The sequence below is a fragment of the Oncorhynchus keta genome, chromosome 34 (assembly GCF_023373465.1).
Source record: "Oncorhynchus keta strain PuntledgeMale-10-30-2019 chromosome 34, Oket_V2, whole genome shotgun sequence".
NCBI lineage: Eukaryota > Metazoa > Chordata > Actinopteri > Salmoniformes > Salmonidae > Oncorhynchus > Oncorhynchus keta.
The window spans coordinates 58,529,656-58,545,679 of NC_068454.1; the positions used below are offsets into that span (position 1 = coordinate 58,529,656).

At 44.3% G+C, this 16,024-nt stretch overlaps 1 protein-coding gene across 2 annotated transcripts in view; it reads right to left on the reverse strand.

Annotated features, from left to right (window-relative positions):
• myom3 (myomesin 3) overlaps positions 1–16,024 on the reverse strand; it is a 74,336-nt gene that overhangs the window by 26,964 nt on the left and 31,348 nt on the right. For both annotated transcript variants that reach the window (XR_008090375.1, XM_052494155.1), the window contains exons 9-14: positions 13,726–13,866; positions 12,588–12,749; positions 10,076–10,217; positions 3,953–4,152; positions 3,183–3,236; positions 1,862–1,989 (exon numbers count right to left, since the gene is read on the reverse strand). Coding sequence is in view for 1 of the 2 variants with exons in the window: in XM_052494155.1 (XP_052350115.1) it covers positions 1,862–1,989; positions 3,183–3,236; positions 3,953–4,152; positions 10,076–10,217; positions 12,588–12,749; positions 13,726–13,866 (827 nt within the window). In the remaining variant the exon portion in view is untranslated. The remainder of the gene's footprint in view (positions 1–1,861; positions 1,990–3,182; positions 3,237–3,952; positions 4,153–10,075; positions 10,218–12,587; positions 12,750–13,725; positions 13,867–16,024) is intronic.

Sequence of the window (16,024 nt, forward strand, 5' to 3'; positions counted from 1 at the left end):
CAGTTAGTTAGGGGAACATTCTATCTATGTTAGCTAAAACCTTGTGAGAAACGTTTTAGCAGGTTTTGGTGTTCAGGTTAGGAGAACATTCCCTTAATGTGAAACAGAATTTATCAGATTATACAACATTACTGTTCTAGACGTGTTTTATGGGACATTGCAAGAACATTAACGTGTCCAGTTTGAGGGTTAGGAGAGTAATTCCATCAACGTTTTGATATCTTTAGGGCATGTGCTTATTGGGCCAGAGGCCCTGGCCAGACTAAACCCCAATCCCCCTCCCTAGGCGCTTGTGTAGATCTGAAACAACCAGTTTTGTGAATACACTTTGAAGTAAATCTCAGCTCTGTTAAAAGTACACTCAAGAAAACATTTTATTGATCATAGTGTTTCAGGGCTATCATTAAAACAGGCCATTAATATGTGAATAGGTTAATATGCCCCACCAATATTAGACAGCTATACAGAAAGCCTTTTAAATCGCTGAAATAAGTCAATAAATTCAAGGATGAGAGAATAATCAGATTAACTGACACCTGACATGGACATGGTGGCGCATCGGGAAGATCGAAGTTCTGTGAACTAAGGTTGTGAGTTCAAATCCCAGGTTAGGACACGTTGAATAATAATTACTGTATAAATGAACATGCACAATATAATCATGTGTGTTAAATGTGTCCGTTGAAAACACTATGTTAAAAGTACTAGTGTGAGTGAGTATCCCTAACATTGCCAACAAGAGCTATGAATGGGTCAGTGGTTCACCAATCAGGGCCTTGATTGGCTCGGCATCAATAGGTGATGTATACATTTTTTGGGAGGGCACATGAATGTTCCTGCAACGTTCTCATTTAACTTGTCTAGAACGTCTTTGGTTCTGTTTATTCTTGGTGGGACTTTGATGGAATATTGTCCTCGCCACAGAAAACTGGACACCTAAATATCTTGCAACGTTCCAATGAAATGTGTCTAGAACATACACAAAACATTAGGAACACCTTCCGTCAGGGCATGGACTGTACAAGGTGTCAAAGCGTTCCACAGGGATGCTGGCCCATGTTGACTCCAATGCTTCCCACAGTAGTGTCAAGTTGGCTGGATATCCTTTGGGTGGTGGACCATTCTTGATACACACAGGAAATTGTTGAGCGTGGAAAAACCCAGCAACGCTGCAGTTCTTGACACACTCAAACCAGTGCACCCGGCACCTACCACCATACCTCGTTCAAAGACACTCAAATATTTTGTCTTGCCCATTCAGCCTCTGAATGTCACACGTACACAATCGTCTCAAGGCTTAAAAATCCTTCTTTAATCTGTCTCCTCCCCTTCCTCTACACGGATTGAAGTGGATGTGACAGGTGACATCAATAAGGGACCATAGCTTTCTCATGGATTTACCTGGTCAGTCAGTCAGGGAAAGAGCAGGTGTTCCTAATGTTTTGTACACATAATATCTTAAGTTCTGAGAACATGGTAACCGCGTTCTGGGTAAGTTCTATTTGACATTAAGGGAATGGTCTCTTGGAATCATTCCTTGCACATCACAGGAACGTTTGTTGTTAGTTCATGAGAACGCAAATTAGCTAGCGACAAGAGAGCTCGGTTTTTAACGAGTGCACCGATGCCCACCTAAACTGACACCGGCAACCGTATAAGTGTTTTTCTGCCGCCCCTTGAATCTTTAATTATCATAGTGGTCAGAGCTCTTCATTCATTTGGCTCCGAGTCTACAATAGTGAAACAGGTCAATGGGCAGTGGCGGGCTGACTCTACACACACTAAGATGGCCGGGTTGAGGGTAGCTGGTGTGTGTGTGTTTCTCTGTATTGTGTGTATGATTAGGAGCACATGCACTCACCCGCTCCACATAGAAGGTAAGTTGCTCCTTGCCTCTGGGCTCCGGCTCAGTCCAGCTAAGCACGGCGTAGTTGTCACTCATCTCACAGGCATGGACACCAGTGGGAGGGAATGGGACTTTCATCTGACCTGAGGTCAGAGGGATGAAACGGGAGGATGGGTGTAGTAGACAGTAAAGACAACCAGGTCATGGTCAGAAGGAGAAAACATTTTGAGACGGGGAGACGGGGACTATTTTCCATTGCAAATAGTTTTGCTACGGTGTACCCTGCTAAACAAGACCCAGAGCATTGTATCACATGACCAAGCAAGGGTCAGATATAAAATGTTTTTTTGTTATGAGAAACGGACAGATTGTCATGACACACACACACACACACAGTTATTGATTTATTGAAACCTAAAGTGGTACCAGGGTGCCTCGAAAAAGAGAGTATGGCAGTCTATGAGGCTGAGATAGTGCTTTATTTTTCATAATAGTACACCATTCCCTGGTGTTTCCATGGTGTTTGCCTCCTCCTCCTCCATCTTTGAGCTACATCAGGGTCATGTTATGATCCCTGTTCAGAGAGAAGCACGCTGACTACCCTGGGCTATAATAGGCATTTACTAGGACACCATGGAGAATAGTCCACCTAATGGAACAAAGTACATTGCTTTCACAAAGCTATTACATGATGGATGATATGAAGAAACATGACGTTGTTATATTGAATATCATAGGCAAAATTGCCACTGGGGTTTTGTAGTAAAAAAAGAGAGTGAAAGATAAGTGTTTCCAATGACAACAGTGGGCACTGTGTGATTTTGACCAATTGTTCGTAGGCATTGCCTGTCCGCTAATTGGTTGATGATGTCATTGGAAACGCAAATCTTTTTTTTACTACAAAACATAGAAACTCGCCATTTTCATATATGTTGATGTCGGGGTGGTGCTGGAGATGAATATTTACAATTTTAAACTGCAACGTTTTCTCTCTGCCCCATGATTTAAAGTGTTGAAGTTCACTGTTTCCACACCCCACCAAAAAAAAATGGTTTTACCAAAACAAAAAAATCACTTTCCACTTATACTGTGTTTCCAAAATACCCCTCCATACCCCCCAAAAAAAAAGTAATGTTAAACTGTATAGAATTGCAGAACATGTGTCTTCAAATGTCAAAGGAATAGAAAGGGAAAAGCAGAAATGTACAGTGGCACTGTGTCGTAAGTATTCGGTCTAGGGTAAGTAGCTGGGGGATACCATTGAAAAGGCTGCAGTGCCATAGCTACGAACACTGTTAGCAATAGTACAACAACGATGATGTATGTGGTTTCTCACTTTCCAGCTGGTCTTTGGTGATGGTGATCTCTCTACCTCTGTCCACCTTAATAACTGATTGAGAAGAAAAAGAGAGAGAGAAAGAAGGAAATGAAATGCATGATAACATGGAAGAAACCGTCCATACGATGCCAGCATGCCAGGGCTCGGCAGAGAGAGAGGTAGAGAGAGAGAGAGCTGGGGGAAACAGTCAGAGGCGAGCCAACCTCCTGGCCATACTTCATCTGGACCTAATGATCCACAGCATCTGACCAGCACACCCATCTGTCCTCTCTCTCTCTCTCTCTCTCTCATAGCCCCCACCACACACACAATGTATTCTATTTAGCCTATGTTATGTCTCTCTCTCTCTCTCTCTCTCATAGCCCCCACCACACACACAATGTATTCTATTTAGCCTATGTTATCTCTCTCTCTCTCTCTCTCTCTCTCTCTCTCTCTCTCTCTCTCTCTCTCTCTCTCTCTCTCTCTCTCTCTCTCTCTCTCTCTCCCCTCTCTCTCACACACCCACACACACACACACACACACACACACAATGTATTCTATTTAGCTTATGTTCTCTCTCTCTCTCTCTCTCATAGCCCCCACCACACACACAATGTATTCTATTTAGCCTATGTTATCTCTCTCTCTCATAGCCCCCACCACACACACACACACACACACACACACACAATGTATTCTATTTAGCCTATGTGATGTCTCTCTCTATCTAATGACCTCTACCCAGAATGTGTTCGGTGTGTGTAAATCTGAGTGTGCAGATTACCCATAGTTCTGGTGTGTTCTAAAGGGTCGGTGGTGATGACAGGCTCGGTGGCCTTAGAGGGGCGTCCTACACCTGCCTGGTTGACGGCACACACCCTGAACTGGTAGATGGCGCTGTCACTCAGACCTCTCACAGGGTAGTGACATGCCTTCTGAATGGTGTCATTACAACGCACCCACTGCCCACTACCAATGTCACACCTAGGATTAGGGAGCGAGAGAGAAAGATACCATATGAGAAGGGAACGGAAAAGATCAAAGATTTCAAAAAAAAAAAATTTCACTTTATGACCTTCAAAATAGTTCTTAGCTCAACATTCCACAATTTTGTTATTTCTCCATTAATATAATTTTGTCACTATAAAATACATTTGGAAACATTTTCGAATGCATAAAAGAGAAACACATTTCAGCCAACAAAGGACAATAATTTTTCCACCCAAGTACATAACCTCAAAATAACAAGTCTCACAACTAATTTATAAGAAAATGTGAAGAAAAGCAGCCGTTGAATGCTGATAAATCAATACTGAACAAGAAGCCACCTGGGAAAGCAAACAAAGAAAGCAAATAGCTTGAGGGAACATTAAGCTGTGTATGTGTTGCTAGGCGACTGGAAGGCTAGGTCTCTCTGATATTAGGTCTTTCTCTGATGCATATAATATATATATCATATAATACATCAGAGTGAGACCTAACATTAGTATTTTAATGTGCCCTCTGCATGCTAACTAGTGAAAGATGTGTAAGTATGATGAAAGTACACACACGCGCGCATCGATCAGCTTCGGTGATTAGTGAGCACCTGTTACCTATGGGAGGGCTTTGATTGAGTTAACGTTGTGTTCCATGTTGAATTATTATCACGCATATCATCCATCTTCTTTGGGCTTTGCCAAATGGATATTACATCAAAGTTGGCAGGGGTTTTATCTCCCGATCCAATTTGCTCGCACTCATCTGAGTAAGTTGTGGCCCAACAGTTTAGTTTGGTTTGCTGTGTGTTGTTGATTTGGAGTCAACAAAGATAGCTTATGTCTAAGATCACTCTTATCGTTTAGACTGAACGTACAGGTAAGCAGGCCAGGTTCAAATCAAATCAAATGTTATTAGTCACATGCGCCGAATACAACAGGTGTAGACTTTACAGTGAAATGCTTACTTACGAGCCCCTAACCAACAATGCAGTTTAAAAAAATACGGACAAGAATAAGAGATAAAAGTAACAAGTAATTAAAGAGCAGCAGTAAAACAACAATAGCCAGACTATATACAGGGAGGTACAGAGTCAGGGGGGTACAGGGGGCACAGAGTCAGGGGGGGTACAGGGGGCACAGAGTCAGGGAGTGCAATAGAGATTGCATCATCTGTGGATCTGTTGGGGCGGTATGCAAATTGGAGTGGGTCTAGGGTTTCTGGGATGATGGTGTTGATGTGAGCCATGACCAGCCTTTCAAAGCACTTCATGGCTACAGACGTGAGTGCTACGGGTCGGTAGTCATTTAGGCAGGTTAATTTAGTGTTCTGTGGCACAGGCACTATGGTGGTCTGCTTAAAACAGGTTAGTATTACAGACTCCGACAGGGAGAGGTTGAAAATGTCAGTGAAGACACTGGCCAGTTGGTCAGCGCATGCTCGCAGTACACGTCCTGGTAATCTGTCTTTGAATTGTGAATGTTGACCTGTTTAAAGGTCTTACTCACATCGGCTGTGGACAGGGTGATCACAGTCCTCCGGAACAGCTGGTGCCTCTAAGCGAGCATAGAAGAAGTTTAGCTCGTCTGGTAGGCTCATGTCACTGGGCAGCTCTCGGCTGTGCTTCCCTTTGTAGTCTGTAATGGTTTGCAAGTGCTCCCACATCCAACGAGTGTCAGAGCCGGAGCAGTATGATTTGATCTTAGTCCTATATTGACGCTTTGCCTATTTGATGGTTCGTCAGAGGGCATTGCAGGATTTCGTATAAGCTTCTGGGTTAGAGTCCCGCTCCTTGAAAGCGACAGCTCTACCCTTTAACTCAGTGCGGATGCTGCCTGTAATCCATGGCTTCTGGTTGGGGTATGTACGTACGGCGAGGGAGAGCTTTGTATGCGTCTTAGTGTGTGGAGTATACGTTGAGTATACGTTGTCCAGAGTTTTTTTTTCTTCCCCTGGTTGCACATGTAACATGCTGATAGAAATTTGGTAAAACGGATTTAAGTTTCCCTGCATTAAAGTCCCAGGCTAGTAGGAGCGCCGCCTCTGGGTGAGTGTTTTCTTGTTTGCTTATGGCGGAATACAGCTCATTCAATGCTGCCTTAGTGCCAGCCTCTGACTGTGGTGGTATGTTAACAGCTATGAAAAATGCAGATGAAAAATCTCTAGGTAGATAGTGTGCTTATCATGAGACACTCTATCTCAGCTGAGCAATAGCTCGAGACTTCCATAGATATTGTACACCGGCCGTTATTTACAAAAATACATAGTCCGCCGCGCTTTTCTTTACCAGACGCAGCTGTTCTATCCTGTCAGTATAGCGTGTAACCAGCCAGCTGTATGTTGACAGTGTCATCGTTCAGCCACGACTCCACGAAGCATAAAATGTTACCATTTTTAATATCCTGTTGATAGTTTAATCGTAGCTCGTTGATTTTATTCTCCAAAGATTGCACGTTTGCTAGCAGAATAGAGGGAAGTGGGGGTTTATTCGATCGCCTACGAATTCTCAGAAGGCAGCCCGCACTTTGGCCCCTTTTTCTCAGCCTCCTCATTACGCAAATCACGGGGATCTGGGCCTGTACGCGAGGAAGCAGTATTATCCTTTGCGTCGGGCTCGTCAGAGTCGTGAAAGGAAAAAAGGATTCTGCTAGTCCGTGGTGAGTAATCACAGTCCTGACATCTTATTTTCGGTCATAAGAGACGGTAGCGGCAACATTATGTACAAAATAAGGAAAACAATAACTTACAAACAACGCAAATAAATAAACAAAAAAACACAATCGTTCCGGGACGCATTAAACGTCTGCCTTCCTCTCCAATGCCATCAAAATGACACCAACAGAGATGGTCGCCTTTTTTAACGTATTATTTCTTACATCGTTACCCCAGGAAATCTTAAGTATTATTACATACAGCCTGGAATAACTATTGGATATAAGAGCAACATCAACTTACCAACATTACGACCAGGAATACAACTTTCCCGAAGCGGATCCTCTGTTCGGACCACAACCCAGGACAATGGATCTGATCCCAGTAGGCGACCCAAAACAACGGCGCCACAGAAGGGGCAGACGGAGCGGTCTTCTGGTCAGGCTCCGTAGACGGGTACATTGCTCACTGCTCCTGAGTATACTACTCGCCAATGTCCAGTCTCTTGACAACAAGGTAGATGAAATTCGAGCAAGTGTTGCCTTCCAGAGAGACAGAGATTGTAACATTCTCTGTTTCATGGAAACATGGCTCACTTGGGATATGTTATCAGAGTCGGTACAGCCACCCGGTTTCTTCACGCATCGTGCCGACAGAAACAAACATCTCTCTGGTAAGAAGACGGGCAGGGGTATATGCCTTATGATTAACGACTCGTGGTGTCATCATAACAACATACTTGAACTCAAGTCCTTTTGTTCATCTGACCTAGAATTCCTTACAATCAAATGCCAATCGTGTAATCTACCAAGATAATTATCTTCGATTATAATCACAGCCGTGTATATCCCCCCCCCCCAAGCAGATACCTTCGACGGCCCTGAAAGAACTTCACTGGACTCGATATGAAAAAATGGAAACCATATATATCCTGAGGCTGCATTTATTGTAGCTGGGGATTTTAACAAAGCTAGTCTGAAAACAAGGCTCCCTAAATTTTATCAGTATATCGAATGCGCGACTCGAGCTGGCAGCATTCTAGATCATTGCTACTTCCACGACGCATACAAATACTTCCCCCGCCCTCCTTTCTGCAAATCTGACCACGACTCCATTTTGTTGCTCCCAGCCTATAGACAGAAACTAAAAGAGGAAATGCTCGTACTCAGGTCTGTTCAACCCTGGTCCGACCAATCGGATTCCACGCTTCAAGATTGCTTCTATTACGTGGACTGGGATGTGCTCCGGATAGCCTCCGACAACAACATTGACGCATATTCTGACTTGGTGAGCGAGTTTATTAGCAAGTGCATCAGTGATGTTGTATCCACGGTGACTATTAAAACCGTCCCTTACCAGAAACCGTGGATTGATGGCAGCATTCGCGCAAAACTGAAAGCGCGTACCACTGAATTTAATCGTGGCAAGGCAACCGGAAACATGACCGAATACAAACAGTGTAGCTATTCCCTCCACAAGGCAATCAAACATGCTAAGCATCAGAATAGAGACAAAGTAGAGTCGCAATTCAACGGCTCAAACATGAGACGTATGTGGCAGGGTCTAAAGTCTATCACGGATTACAAAAACAAAACCAGCCCAGTCGCAGACACCAACATCTTGCTCCCAGACAAATTAAACAACTTCTTTGCTCGCTTTGAGGACAATTCAGTGCCACTGACACGGCCCGCTACCAAAACATGTGGGCTCTCCTTCACTATGTCCAATGTGAGTAAAACGTTAAAACGTGTTAACCCTCGCAAGGCTGCTGGCCCAGACGGCATCCGTAGCCGTGTCCCCAGAGCATGCGTAGACCAGCTGGCTGGTGTGTTCATGGACATATTCAATCAATCCTCATCCCAGTCTGTTGTGCCCACATGCTTCAAGAGGGCCACCATTGTTCCTGTCCCCAAGAAAGCTAAGGTAACTGAGCTAAACGACTCTCACCCCATAGCACTCACTTCTGTCATCATGAAGTGCTTTGAGAGGCTAGTCAAGGATCATATCACCACCACCCTACCTGATACCCTAGACCCACTCCAATTTGACTTCCGCCCCAATAGGTCCACAGACGACGCAATCGCAATCACACTGCCCTAATCCATCTGGACAAGAGGAATACCGATGTAAGAATACTGTTCATTGACTACAGCTCAGCATTTAACACCATAGTACCCTCCAAACGCGTCATTAAGTACGAGACCCTGGGTCTCGACCCCGCCCTGTGCAACTGGGTCCTGGACTTTCTGACGGGCAGCCCCCAGATGGTGAGGGTAGGAAGCAACATCTCCACCCCGCTGATCCTCAACAATGGGGCCCCACAAGGGTGCCTCCAACTCAATCATCAAGTTTGCAGACAACACTACAGTAATAGCCTTGATTAGCAACAACGACAAGACGGCCTACAGGGAGGAGTTGAGGGCCCTCAGAGTGTGGTGTCTGGAAAATAACATCAAACTCAATGTCAACAAAACAAAGGAGATTATCGTGGACTTCAGGAAACAGCAGAGTGTTATCCACATCGACGGGACCCTTATCCACATCGACAGGACAGTAGTGGAGAAGGTGGAAAGTTTGAAGTACCTCGGCGTACTCATCACGGACAATCTGAAATGGTCCACCCACACAGACAGTGTGGTGAAGAAGGCGCAACAGTGCCTCTTCAACCTCAGGAGACTGAAGAAAAACATAAACCGAAAACACGCAAACTTTTACAGATGCACAATTGACAACATCCTGTTGGGCTGTATCAACACCTGGTACGGCAACTGCTCCGCCCACAACCATAAGGGTTAGTGCGGTCTGCACAACGCATCACCAGGGGCAAACTACCTGCCCTCCATGACACCTACATCATCCGATGTCACAGGATGGCCACTGCCTATCTCCTACAGGAGAGCCACAGCCTATTCACTCCTCTCTCATCCAGAAGGCGAGGTCAGTACAGGTGCATCAAAGCTGGGACCGAGAGACTGAAAACAGCTTCTATATCAAGGCTATTTGATCTTACAGCTTGGCTCAGTAGTGTGAAAAGGTTATACGAGTCCTCAACCAATGTCCTTGTTACAGTATTCATACGAAGCCCTAATGGCCTCTTCACATTTAAATAACAATGGCTAACTGAACGTTAACACCTTCTCACAGAGTAATTGTTTTGATTATGCAGTGGCTCTTCACAAGTCCTCACTGTCAGCCCTAGCTATGGAAACACAGTTTCCCTAGGATAACATAACGGTGCATACACTAGTGAAACACTGGTGTTACAGTCGAAAAGTACCTCTCCACAAAGTAACCCTCCACTTGGTAGGCTCCATCAGCACTGGGAGGCTCCCAGGTGAGGAAGACATAGTCCTTTTGTACATCAGAAACCTTCAGGTCCAGAGGAGAGCCTGGACCACCGGACACTACTGCAGACGCATCTGAGTAGGGGAGGGAATGGGGAAGGTGTGAGAAGAGGGGAGAGAGAGACGGCAACACAATTAGACCAAACCAAATCATGAGAGAACAAAAAGATAATTACTTGACACATTGGAAAAAAATATATTTAAAAAAACTGAGCAAACTAGAATGCTATCTGGCCCTAAACAGAATACCTGACTACTGTGACTGACACAAAATTAAGGAAATCTTTGACTATGTACAGACTCAGTGAGCATAGCCTTGCTATTGAGAAAGGCTGCCGAAGGCAGACCTGGCTCTCGAGAGAAGACAGGCTATGTGCATACTACCCACAAAATGAGGTGGAAACTGAGCTGCCAAATGTATGACCATATTAGAGACACATTTCCCTCAGATTACACAGACCCACAAATAATTCACAAAAAACAACTCCAATTTTGATAAATTCCCGTATCTATTGGGTGAAATACCACAGTGTACAATCACAGCAGCAATATTTGTGACCTGTTGCCACAAGAAAAGGTCAACCAGTGATTATTATGATTATTTATTTTCTCTTTTGTACTTTAACAATTTGAACATCATTACAAAACTGCATATATACATAATACGACATTTGAAATGTATTTTGGAACTTGTGTGTAATATTTACTGTTTTGTTTATTTCACTTTAGTTGATTATTTATTTCACTTGGTTTGGCAATGTAGGCATATGTTTCCCATGCAAATAAAGCCCCTTTAAATTGAAATTGAATTAAAAGGCTGGAGAGGGAGAGGACACGGAGAGAAGGAGAGAGAGACAGGGACATGGGAGAGAAACAGAGGAAAATAGAGATAGAAAAAAAGGAGAGGGAGAGGATTAAAAGCCATCAAGGTAATGTAATCCACAGCAGTTCAATTAAAACCTCCCCCGATGTCTGTCTGGGGCCGCCATGTGAAAGCAAGGTGCGTTGTCTGGAGGTAAGATTAACAGGTCATCAAATCTGCATTAGTTATAAAGACAACACAAAGGAGAGCACTAAACAGAGACTGAGAAAAATAGAGAGAGAGATAGTGACAGAGAGATAGGAGAGAGAAGGAACGAGGGAATTATGTTAAGAGGATTAAAGAGATAAGATGTGACATGTATTAGACCCGTTTTCTATTCTCTGAGGCTTGAGAGACTGTTACTTTGGCACCAACAAAAGAGTAGGGAAATGTCAGGCAAAATATCTTTCCAACCTTCTTACAGTTTATGCTGCAAGTGTGAGACATTGAAGTTGGAATCCGTCCGTTTGCGATATTACAACAAAAAAAGACATCATTGTACAGAAGAGCGGAGTAGGTACTGTGATTTTATTTTAACACGCTGCTGGATGTGCATCTCTTCCGTTTGTTAAACAAAACAATAACAAATGTGCCTTGGGCGACCAGTGGCGCTATTTCACTGTTCCTAGATCTCAGCTTTAAGGCCGATGAGTCGTGACCAATTGCCTAGGTATCAGTATGAATGTTCATAAATGTCCTTACGGTCAAATGTCAGACATCTCACTATTTTGACGTATTCTATTGAGACCATGTTGAACTAGTAGACACCCTCAGTCTGTCATTTTACTTTGTTGTACTCGGTGGTGAAGAGGTCCCTCTGTGTCTCTCTCCCTCTCTCCCTCTGCCCTCCCTCCCTCCATCTCTCCCTCTGATAAGCTACAAGACAACCAAACATGGCCCTTGTCTCTTCTCTCTTACCACCCATTTGTACTGCAAATTCAGAAAGAAAGAATCCACTTCCACTCCCTAATGACTCGAACTCCAGCAGGAGTTAAGGACCAAGATTTTTTAATAAGACAGAAAATACAATGCAGTGCAATGGTTGTTAATGATATCAAGGTCTTACTCTGGCTGGGAGTTTGCAGTGGTGGGGATGAGGGAGAGAGGAGGGACAAGGGGGTGGGGAGGTGTGGGTGACTGGAGTCATGAGACATTCAGTGGACGTGACTGTGAATCTGGTGGGTTTCAAGTAAGTGTGGAAGTGTTAGGTTTGTTTCGAAACACACTGCTGCTAAACCCAACCACAGACACCTGTGGGACCCAGACGTATCTCAAGGCCTCCAGGCAACTTTGGGAAGAAGCTACTTGTAATTGTAGTGTTGGCTAGTTGCTTGAAGATCATAACATGTCAGCTGGCAGCTGCCTTGCTCTTGGCATTGTGTTTTCTTATTATTGCCTTAATGTTGGTATAGTGCCCCTGCTGGCACCGAAATCCCACCACTGCCACCAAAGTTATGGTGGCCACATTTTCACCAGAAAAACTAGAAACACTCCAAACTCAAGAGCTGCTATTGTGAATGTTATAGGGAATATGCAACCTCACGCCAGACCCACAGATGCACACGAAACATCCCAGAACCTACCTTTGACAAAAATGTAGGCTTTATGCTCTTTGACCCCCTCCCAGGTACGCAGACGCACCATGTACATGCCCTCCTGCTCCTTGTGCACGCCCTTCAGGGTGAGGGAAGTGGAGCGAAGGGCGGTCTGAAGCTCCACCCTGCTGGACTGGCGCAGTTGGACTCCTGTGGGAGGGAGGTGGCATTCCTGTGTGCAGGTCCTACTTCATTTATACCAGTTTTCTTGGGCCCAACATCAGTGACGTGCATCAGAATAATACAAAGAAGCCGAGGCAACAAAAAACAGCCCACTGGGCGCACATTGGTTCAATCAATGTCATTTCCACGTCATTTCTGTTGAACGAACGTGGAATAGATGTTGAATTGACGTCTGTGCCCAGTGGGAAGGCTCTTGGAGATTCACCTGAATTAACACGGAGTGTACAAAGCATTAGGAACACTTGCTCTATCCATGACATAGACTGAGGTAAATCAAGTGGAAAGCTATGATCCCTAATTGGTGTCACTTGTTAAATACACTTCAATCAGTGTAGATGAAGGGCAAGAGACGGGTTAAAGAAATATTTTTAACCCTTGAGACAATTGAAACATGGATTGTGTATGTTTGCCATTCAGATAGTCAAAGGGCAAGACAGAAGATTTAAGTGCCTTTGAACGGGGTATGGTAGTAGTTGCCAGGCACACCGATTTGAGTGTGTCAAGAACTGCAACGCTGCTGGGTTTTTCACGCTCAACATTTTCCCATGTGTAGCAAGAATGGTCCACCACCCAAAGGACATCCAGCCAACTTGACGCAAATGTGGGAAACATTGGAGTCAACATGGGCCAGCGTCCCTGTAGAACGCTTTCGACACCTTGTAGAGTTTATGCCACGACGAATTAAGGCTGTTCTGAAGGTGAAATGGGAACTACATTTAAGGAAGGTGTTCCTAATGTTTTGTGCACTCAGTGTATAAAGTATGGCATGTATACAGTTCAGACGATACAACCAACAATGCCAATGCCAGTTGATATTGGGGAAGGATTCATACTAGCCTGGTCCCAGATCTGTAAGTACTGTCTTGCCAACTCCTGTAGTCATTGTCGATAAGAGTTGACAAGACCGCACAAACGTAACAGACTAATATCCACTTCCACTCACCATCTCTGAACCAGACCACGTCCTGTTGGAAGGGCAGAAGGGCCGAGGAGAAGGCACACTGCAGGGTCAGATTCTCCCCCTCTTTCGCCCAGGTCGGAGGGAAGCTGAACTCAAACAGAGCCTCCTGCTCCAGCATTGCAACTACAGAGGAAGGAGGAGGAAGATGGGTGGGGGGAGGAGGAAGAGTAAGACGAAAAGAAAGAGGGAAAGGGAGGTGGAGGTGGGAACGTTGGGGTGACGAAAAGGAGGAGAAGGCAAAAAGAAGAAGAGAAATAAGCAAGAACAAACATATAGATGGGAAATAATCCACCGAGATGAGAACTCATTTTCCCAACATCTCCAGCCTCATGATGACGTTATGTCAGATGAAGTTGAGATTTGCCATCAGCGTACTATGGAGGACACTAGTGTGATCCCATTATTCTCAGCAAGCAATGAGTAACAAGCTTTGCTCTCCCTCAGATTCTCTCACCTGTGGTAGCAGAGTGAAAATGCACAAAGCAAAGAGGAACCTTAATTAACTGGACGAAGGCCCAGATATGCCAACTGGCCTGTATTAGTAATGGAAGGGGGGATATTTTTCATCTTCAGGAATGCATGCACGCACGCACACAAGCACAAAGGACACACACACACACACTTACTCCCTCTCTCGCACACATGCACCCTTGTTCCTGAAAAGGCCTCCCTCACAAGGGGGTAAACATAGGATTAAGATTATTGAGAGAAACATTTGACCATTTTGAAAAGGTCCATTATTCCGGAGACATTATACAGTGCCTTGGGAAAGTATTTAGACCCCTTGACTTTTTCCACATTTTGTGATGTTACAGCCTTATTCTAAAATATATTAAATGCATTGTTTTCCTCATCAATCTACACACAATACCCCATAATGAAAACAGGTTTACATTTTTTTTTACATTTGCACAAGTATTCAGACCCTTTGCTATTAGACACAGGTGCATCCTGTTTCCATTGATCATCCTTGAAATGTTCCTACAACAAGACTGGAATCGACCTGTGGCAAATTAAATTGATTGGGCATGATTTGGAAAGGCACACACCTGTTCATATAAGGTCCCACAGTTGGCAGTGCATGTCAGAGCAAAAACCAAGCCACAAGGTCGGAAGAATTGTCCGTAGAGCACCAAGACAGAATTGTGTCAAGGCACAGATCTGGGGAAGGCTACCAAACAATTTCTGCAGCATTGACGGTCCCCAAGAACACAGTGGTCTCCAACATTCTTAAATGGAAGAAGTTTGGAAACACCAAGACCCTTCCTAGAGCCTTGGTCAGGGAGGTGACCAAGAATGCGATGGTCATTCTGACAGAGCTCTGGAGTTCCTCTGTGGAAATGGGAGAACCTTCCAGAAGGACAACCATCTCTGCAGCACTCCACTAATCAGGCCTTTATGGTAGAGTGGCCAGACAGAAGCCACTCCTCAGTAAAAGGCACATGACAGCCCGATTGGAGTTTACCAAAAGGCACCTAAAGACTCTCAGACCATGAGAAACAAGATTCTCTGGTCTGATGAAACCAAGATTGAACTCTTTGGCCTGAATGCCAAGCTTCATATCTGGAAGAACCTGGCACCCTCCCTATGGTGAAGCATGGTGGTGCCAGCATTATGCTGTGGGCATGTTTTTCAGTGGTAGGGACTGGGAAACTAGTCAGGATCGAGACGAAGATGAACGGAACAAAGTACAGAGAGATCCTTGATGAAAACCTGCTCCAGAACGCTCAAGACCTCAGACTGGGGTGAAAGTTCACCTTCCAACAGGTCAACAACACTAAGCACACAGCCAAGACAACGCAGGAGTGGCTTCGGGACAAGTCTCTGAATGTCATTGAGTGTCCCAGCCAGAGCCCGGTCTTGAACCCAATCGAACATCTCTGAAAAGACCTGAAAGTAGCTGTGGAGCGACGCTCCCCATCCAACCTGACAGAGGTTCAGAGGATCTGAAGAGAAGAATGTGTGCCAAGCCTGTACCGTCATACCCAAGAAGAGTCAAGGCTGTAATCGCTGCCAAAGGTGCTTCAACAAAGTACTGATTTAAAGGGTCTGAATACTTACGTATATGTAATATTTCAATTTTTTTAATGTTTTTGCTTTGTTATTGTGGGGTATTGTGTGTATATTTATGAGAAGATAAAAAAAAAAATGTTTAATCAATTTTAAATAACAAATCAAAATGTGGAAAAAGTTGAGGGGTCTGAATACTTTCCGAACGCACTACATGAAAAATGTATTTTCAAAACGCTATATCCACAATTGTTTCACATTTGTGTTTCTT